This window comes from Chiroxiphia lanceolata, chromosome 6 (genome assembly GCF_009829145.1).
Source record: "Chiroxiphia lanceolata isolate bChiLan1 chromosome 6, bChiLan1.pri, whole genome shotgun sequence".
NCBI lineage: Eukaryota > Metazoa > Chordata > Aves > Passeriformes > Pipridae > Chiroxiphia > Chiroxiphia lanceolata.
In genome coordinates, this window is record NC_045642.1 from 47,813,016 (window position 1) to 47,821,155 (window position 8,140).

Sequence of the window (8,140 nt, forward strand, 5' to 3'; positions counted from 1 at the left end):
TAAAATTTTCTTATTTCTTTCATTAAAGTTTTCAGCTGTGTTTCAGACTTGCACAGAGACATGTTGGACAATATGTGGACAGGTAAACTCTACCTGCTGCTACCAACCCGAGTCATTTGACCTTCCTGAAGGGAACAAAGAATAAAATTTAACTGAGTCTCAAACCATAGCTCGTAGCAGCATTGTCGCTTCAAGCTGAGATGAGGAGTTGGTAACATTTTTTCTGTGAGAGGAATCATACCAGAAATATTTTCATGTCAGGTAGCTCATTGTAACTATATATGATGATTTAAATAAAACCCAAAAAACAAATAAACCGACCCATCAAAGCTACTAGCAAACACTAAAGTGCTTGAAAAAAATATTTGTGAATCAAAAAATTGTCAGAAAATAATGATTATATGATTAATTAGCTCAATGAGTCACTGAATCTATGTAAAACATACTGTTGTTTTATTAAACCTTCAGTATTTTGGGCTACTTCATCTGGGCTTTTTTCCTATTGACTTGCACTTAGCCTTCTAGTTACCTTTAAGTAAAATTAGATTTCTGCTTAATTGGCTGTTTTGTACTCTTTTAGGGAAACCTCGCCAAGTGATACATTTCTGAAACATTTCTGTGATGTCATTCTGCCAGATTTTAGGTTTATTTATCTCATTTACTTGTTGCAGAACTCTCTTTACACCACTGCTGAAAAGGGGATGAACTAAAAATAGATTTATCAGGAAAAACTATTGAGTTGACTGGGTTGCAAGGTAGGAATTTATATAAGCTTTTTCTGAGCTCTTAGTTCAAAATGCTTTGGAACTTCTTAAACCCTTTGGAGGAGAAACCTATAAAATAGGGGGTAAGTGCATTCTGATAAGTTATTTCTCATTAATTTTCTTTTAAGTGTATATATTTAAATCAAGGAAAGAAACAGATTGTTTAGTTGATTAATAGTATAGAGAAAACATATGTGTATACAATAAAATAAGACAGGTTCCAACTCAGTCAAGATTAATCTGAAGTTAGTGTGAAGCTACATATTAGTCTCTCTACATGCCAATTATATGAATTACATTAGCCTTTGGTTATTTTGCTCTGTGGTGAGGATTTTTCCTGAATGATTCTAACAACTTGTAAAAATGTACTAAAATGTATTTCATTATTTTCCAGTGGAAAATCTATTTTACCCTTGGTAACTAGGGACTAAAATGTGAGTAAAATTTCATGCTATGAGAGGCTGGAAGAATGGGGGGGAAATGAGATGGAAATAAGCTTTAATGCAAGTTGAAGCGTTGAGGAGAAATTAACAGCCCACTTAACAATTAATTAGTTCTCTAGCTGAAGTTTTCAACCTCTGACAGCCGTGATTTCATGTTCTTAAGGATGCACAAAAGGATCTGTAACATGTCACACAGGAACAGCTCTCTCCCTTATGAAGGGCCCTGCTCACTGTTCAGTGTTCCATAGCCACGCTTACGTGGAAGAGCAAATTGACCTTTTCCTTGTAACTTCAGATATTCAGTGTTTGATATTTTGTCTAGTTTTCAATGAGTGGGAACTGGGAGTATGGCAAATTACATTCGGTAAATATTTATAGTGATTTCAGTGAACTAGTAACACTGCATCTCATTTGTTACATATAAACTGTTGTGTTGGGAAAAAGAAAAGAAATTAGTGGCGTATTTGCCTCCAGCTCTGGTAGGTTTAGGTATTTATGTTTATCCTGTTATTTAAGAGTTGGTATAATTTTCATTTATCCTGCCTTGTCCTAGTAACACAGTGCTTAAAAGAAGAGATGGGTGTTTTGTCCAGCTAAGTTAGAGGAATTCTTCATTACTCTGAGCTCCCTCACAAGGACCTGGTGTATCCTCAGGAGGTCAAATAAGTTCTGGGAAAACGTTACTGTATGTGGTCTCTACCTTTTTCCCACCTTTTGTTTCTTGTCCAAAGTTCTAGAATTCTTCACTTTCTCTGTTTAGTAATTCAGATATTTTTTTAAGACATTAAGAAAGAAGACTTCTGGGAAAGTCATTCATATTTTTCAATAACCCCCTTTTTCTAATTAATATTGCATAGCTACATGAAACCTGTGTACTTCCTAGAGTTTGAAAGAACTAGACTAGTAGCATCCTGTATGCTTAATATGGTACAAAGTCTAAGAGAATACCCTTTGTTCTGAGAAGATAACAACTAGGAGCTAGTCCTGTTTCTAGTGATAGTAATACATTGAATAGAAAATGTTTCACTTATTTAACACTCAGAGCAATGGTGAACATAAATCTGAGTGTGTTTACAAGTTTAGTTTTCAATTTTTCAAGCAGCAAGTATATTCTGTTATTGTAATTCATTGCAAGGGGCAGGGAGTTGGGTTTGGAACCAGTCTCATCTGTGTTGGCATCCATTTCCTTCCTCAGCAGAACCAAAAGCATTGTTATTGACTGGTAAATCTGCAGTTTGAGACTGAAGCTCTCTTAAAGCAGCTTGACATCAGATAGCCTCCCAGAGTCCAAGTGTAACATCTGGGGAGATGGGAAAACCTGTTTGCCTGGAAGCTGTTTATAATGATTGTGAAGAAATTAACACTTTGTGTGAGAGGAAACTTAAGTTAGATGGTCACCATTTAGTTTGACCACTTCTATATAATGTTTTGATAGGGTTGCAGACTTGAAGACCAGAAGAGCCACTAGATTGTCTGATCTGTTTTGCATGTGTTACTAGCCAATTTCTTTGAGCTCAAAGCTTGGGTTTGACTAATGGAGATGTTCCAAAACATTCTTCAGAGCACTGTTACAAGATGGCAGATTCACCAGGTGGTTGATATTTTGCTTCAGTAGTTGGCCAATTCAAGAATTTTAAAAAGCAGCTTAGTTTGGTTATTCTTTCTCAGGATAGATGTATGATGCCCAGTCTAGTTATAGAACTTAAATGTGATTTAAGCCGTCTTGTGTAGAGTGCAAAATTTGTAGGTGAAGTCTGAGGAGATGTAAGAGTATGACATCCTGACAGGTCATAGTCAAGGTTGCTCAGAGGACTTTGGGCATTTTTCCTTCAGAGTATTTCTTCCCAGCTGCTTTAAATTACCAACACAAAACAATTATATTATGCATGATATACATAGTTTGCATCTTTCATTGCTGCAGAGAATAACATGAGTATTTTACATCTGGCAGTTTTAAAATTAAGATCATTCTTACTCTGACATGACAAAGGACCTCAATAATTTTTAGCAGATAACATTTGTTGTGTGTAACATGTATGTTATTAACTCTTTGCACATTGCTGTTTTGAGCAATCCCAGTTGATCACCTCCAAAAGTCAGCTGAACAGCAGAATGTCATTTGTGGGCAGCAGATGCATCTTTAGGGCAAAACATTTAAAGAATTTTTTAAAATTAACAGTATCTGGTAGCTAACAGTACTAAATTTTATCTTGACAGATAAACTGTCTAGATACAACAGTCTCTTCAATGCCTCTGTTGTTAACCAACAGATTCAGACAGCATCAATGATACTAACATAAATGAAACCTGTAGACTAGCAGTATAATTGTAGAGTGCCTTAGAAGGAAAGCTGAAAATTATCCCATCTGATATTTGGGAAACACAACAACCTATCTTACTTGGCAAGATATCTTTATAAGTAAAATTTTGTGTCTTTTGATAGTACTCAGATCTTTATTTCCCTCTAGAATCTTTCAGATGAATACTGCAATTTTGTTGTATAACATTATCTTCTCTTTGAGCTCCAGCATCACATCTCAGTTGTAATATTGCTGTTCTTTCTTACCAATACCAGTTGACCTGTTCCTCTCATGGAAGAAAGCACAGCATTTCATTTAGAGTGCTTGGGGGCTGATTCCCCTCTTACTTTTGTTTCACCCTGTTGAGAAGTTTCTTACAGCAGATTACATTACACAAAGGAATACAGCCCCAGGGTTTCTTTGTAACTTTGCATGGAAAAAGGTACAAACTGCTTGGTGTAGTCAAGGAATATCACTTAATTTGTGATTTAGATATTACACAGTTTACTGACTGAGGAAATCATCTGTGGTATGGGGGCAACTTGAAACTTTAATACGTAAGTATATCAAGGTGTTTTTATAACAACTTGGGAGAGGCCTCAGAAAAGTGCAAAGGACTTTTTTTTTTTTCTCATCACATCAACACTTTTTGAAATACAAAACAAATCATGTGTTAAAACTTAAGTACTGGATTGTGCTTTATCCTCCCACCACAAGTGGTCATTGTCCTGGCCCTCAGGAATCATTGCCTTGTTTGTGAATATTATTATAGATTCCACATCAATTCCCCATCTGCCTTTCCTTCTTAAGATCTCACAGGTATGATTTTTGCATTGAGAGGAACAAGATTAATTCAGTTTTAAATGTCATGCTCGTCCAAAGGGAGGGGGAAAGAGAGACTGAAGTGTAGTGTGCACCTTCTGCAAATTCTAAAGGGGGAACTTTGCAGCTTCATGCAGGAGGGAGTGAGTTTGCCGTGTTAGAATGTATATGCAGAATGACTTGAAGAACTCTGGTTTTTTGTAACCTCTCTATATATGTGAGTACTTACTACTTTGAAGCTACATTTTTCAATTAAGTTGATACAAGAATCCATTCTCTGGGTTTAGAAATCAACCAAGAATTCTCTCACTCAGGTCTCCACTCACAGTGCAAAAGACCCCTGTATTTTACACTGTAGGAAGAGAATCACGAAGGTGCTCTAATTGTATTCTGTACTTTACTATGCAACTGCATGTTCCTGGTTTTGACTGTACTGCCATCTGTCACATTTATGAGAATATGAAGTTTTGAGATGGCCTGCCAGCATGGATTCTTTGAGTGATTAATCAGGTGCTGCTCAAAAAAAAACCCTTGCCTTGTGCTCCAGGGCCTCTCTATCTTTAAATAAAATATGATAGTCTATTCAGTTGTGAGAGGATGTTCAAAAGTTTGCCTGAGTACAACTGAAGTAGTGCTTTGCCTGAGCTTTCAGATAACCTGAAAGTAGCAGTGGGGTTGGAATGGCCTGGTTCATTTTACTGGATGCTAACTTCAGTGCTGGAGTTCTGCTGCATATACCTGAGGCCAGAGGGAAGAAGTGGTACAGGCCCACTGCTGTGAGGTGTGGGTGAGACAAAAAAAACACTGAAATGTGTGGAAGGTAGATATGTTGAAGACACTTAAAAAAATTATTTAATGGAGCTTTTTCTTTTTTTCCCCCAGAAGATCAAAGGAATTAACTTTTAGAAATTGGGCAATCATTTTAGTGTGCAACAGTAAGCAGCTAGAGTCATACAGTATTTTTACACAGTCATTGTCTCTTTCTCCTGCTGATATAGTTCCTATTAAAAGTGATAAATAATTTTAAATTTGACTTGATATTTTAAAAATAACTGAATTATAATTTATTTGAGCAATAGTTCTACACATGACTTATTAAAATATTATCAGGTGGCTTATAAAAGCAACAACATTCCACTAATGGAACAAAGTTCCAAGTACATTAATAGCTACCTTGAGAAAACTTTTAGATAGCCACAATTAGAAAGAACTAAATTAGGTACTGAGGCCTCTGAGAGTGCTTTAAGGGGATGGCTGAAGTTATTTCTGTGCATCTAAGCCTTCCTTTACCTGCATGTTTTGCTGAATTAACAGAGTAACTGCAGATGGTAGCGAAAATCGATAGGTCCAAGTTACATAATATTCTCTGAGTGATAAATTCCAGTGCTTGAGTGGGACTGGATTTATTCTGATGTCATAGCCAGAGGTCAGTGTTCAAATCTGAATGTACATTTGAAATGCTCAGTGCTTTTCCCAACATTTGCATACCTGTTTTTATAACTGTTAATGTTTACTATGTGGTAGGGTATTCATCTGAAATACAGAAGGTACACATGGCTCTTCAGCAATAGACTGATAAAAGCTAAGGGAAATAATGGTGCTACTTTTTTTTAATCTTTTTAAGAGATCACTTGAAGTCTAGATATCCTGTAATTGAGCCAGAATCCTAGGAGCTCTTTTGGCCATGCACTGTGAATAAAGTGCTATTGTTTCTTCCAGTTTCTCATGCCTTTTTTTTTTTTAATACTTGGAAATCACCTGTCCACTGTAACCAAAAGGAACTAATTACCCTATCACCCTCTTCCTGCTGTAAACAGACACTTTGGTAAACCATTTGCATTGCTTGGATATGTTTTGCTGCAATATACGGAACTACAGTGCTAGAATTAAGGACACTGTAGTAGCAAATAATAATAATAATGAGTACTTAGTAGCAATGCTCCCCCTGCCCCATGTTTTAGTGGTGTGATATTTGTCACAGTGTGCTGTTGTGTAATTTACACAGCCCTTCATTACTGTTTCTGTCACTTCCTTACTCTCCATTCCTTGCTACAGTAATTCTCACTTCTGATGTTCTGAGAGCTGGCATTGGATCCTGTAAACTTAAAACTGGACAACAGTAATCATAATCAATAGCTACTGCCATCATCTTTGGTACAATTCAGTTTAATTTATGCATTCTACAGATTAATGTCACTGTCTTCCTTCAGGGCTCATTTTGTAGATGGAGAAAATAAGCAGGCTAGACTTAAAATTTCTTAATTGAGAAAACTTACTGAAAGGTTTGAAGGATTTTTCTCTGTATTTCAGTAGGAGTAGCCTGAGAGAAATAGAATAATAACTTGGCTTTGTAGAGCAGCTGCATTTCTATAACATGTAGGAAGAAGAGCCTAGAGCAGGTTGCAGAGCTAGCAGTTGGCTCCTGCTGTGTTGCCTTTTCTCCTCCCAAGAGTGGGAATAGCTTCAGTATTCTGAGAAGTGGGAGGGAGGGAACTGTATGTTGAGAACTGTTGCTCATCTAAAGATGCAATGTTTGAAGAAGTGAGGGGTGAACATGAACTTTTCAAAGGTCAGACAATGTCATTCGTTAGGTACTGAATTCTTACCGTCCATGTGAAAAATATTAATATATTACAGCACTTACTTATAATCCCATGGGTTAAGAGATATGCAGTACAACAGTTGCTGCTACTGGGCCAAACCAGGTTTATTGTATATTGTCTGAAATAAAATTCTTATACAGCTGGTAAAGAGCATGTTGGGTTATGGTAACTATACTTAAAAATTATATTTTGGGAGAAAAGCAAAGCCTTTTGAAAACTTTAAATCTTATCATTTTAAAAAATAGCTGAACAAAAATTTCCAGTAAACTGAAATTGCACATGAAGTTATCTGAAAATCAGTGAGAATTTTGACCTTCCTCTTCCTCCAAAGGGAAAGGACAAAGAAGATCAAAATTTTGCACTTAATAAATGAATTTGTCATAAGTATATTTTTGTTTTGGTTTACAGATCAACCCTGGATTTGGAATATTCCTTACACTGATGCCCCTGATACACATGGAAATATGTGGGTTCCATCATGAATGTTTCTAGTACTTCGTGATATTTCACATGCTGACACTGAGCCTGCCATGCTACTTGCAAGATTGTTTATTTCTGTTCTGTAAGCTATAACGTTTGTCATAATGGCTAATTTGTAGTTGAAATAAAAATTAAAATGTTGATAATGGAGAGACTCTTGGAGGATCTGTAACCATATTATTGTAAAGGGACCTGCATTTTTTAATACCTTTTTATATGTTTTTTCCTTACTGTGGTTCCTAATATGCTTTTCCAGATTAGAACTGTTTTCAGAGATTCCCTCTGCATTTTTAGCTGTAAGGAATTTAAAAATTACTGTTTTGTGAGACTGTTCAGTTGACCCCACTACCTGGAATAAATGTATGTATGTAAGATTTAAATAAAAATAAAGTCAATCTTGTTTACATATCCTTGTTCCATCTTCTAAGTGTATGCATTTTAGATTGGATTGGAATTTTGCTTTGCAGTGATCACTTCTAATGCAAGCACTAATATTCACTGGTTTGTTTCTTGCATTATTTGGTGGCTTCTCAGTTATTTCCTAATCTTCTTTTTTCCCCCTTTCAGACACTCAGACACTGTCCAAACACTAAATTACGCTGGATGGGCTTGAGAGCTGCAGAGCAGTCTTAAACAGTGTTGTGGGATGTATGAACAACTGGTCCTGCAGCCTGGCAATCCTGTCGTATAGTGTGGTACTTAATTCAGTGTTTTACTCTGGATCCCAA

At 36.2% G+C, this 8,140-nt stretch overlaps 1 protein-coding gene across 2 annotated transcripts in view; it reads left to right on the top strand.

The window, feature by feature from the left end:
* TDP1 (tyrosyl-DNA phosphodiesterase 1) overlaps positions 1–7,818 on the top strand; it is a 40,476-nt gene extending 32,658 nt beyond the window's left edge. For both annotated transcript variants that reach the window (XM_032691259.1, XM_032691258.1), the window contains one exon: positions 7,341–7,818. In XM_032691259.1, coding sequence (XP_032547150.1) covers positions 7,341–7,414 — 74 coding nt within the window. In that variant the 3' untranslated portion in view covers positions 7,415–7,818. The remainder of the gene's footprint in view (positions 1–7,340) is intronic.
* Positions 7,819–8,140: the final 322 nt, after the last annotated feature.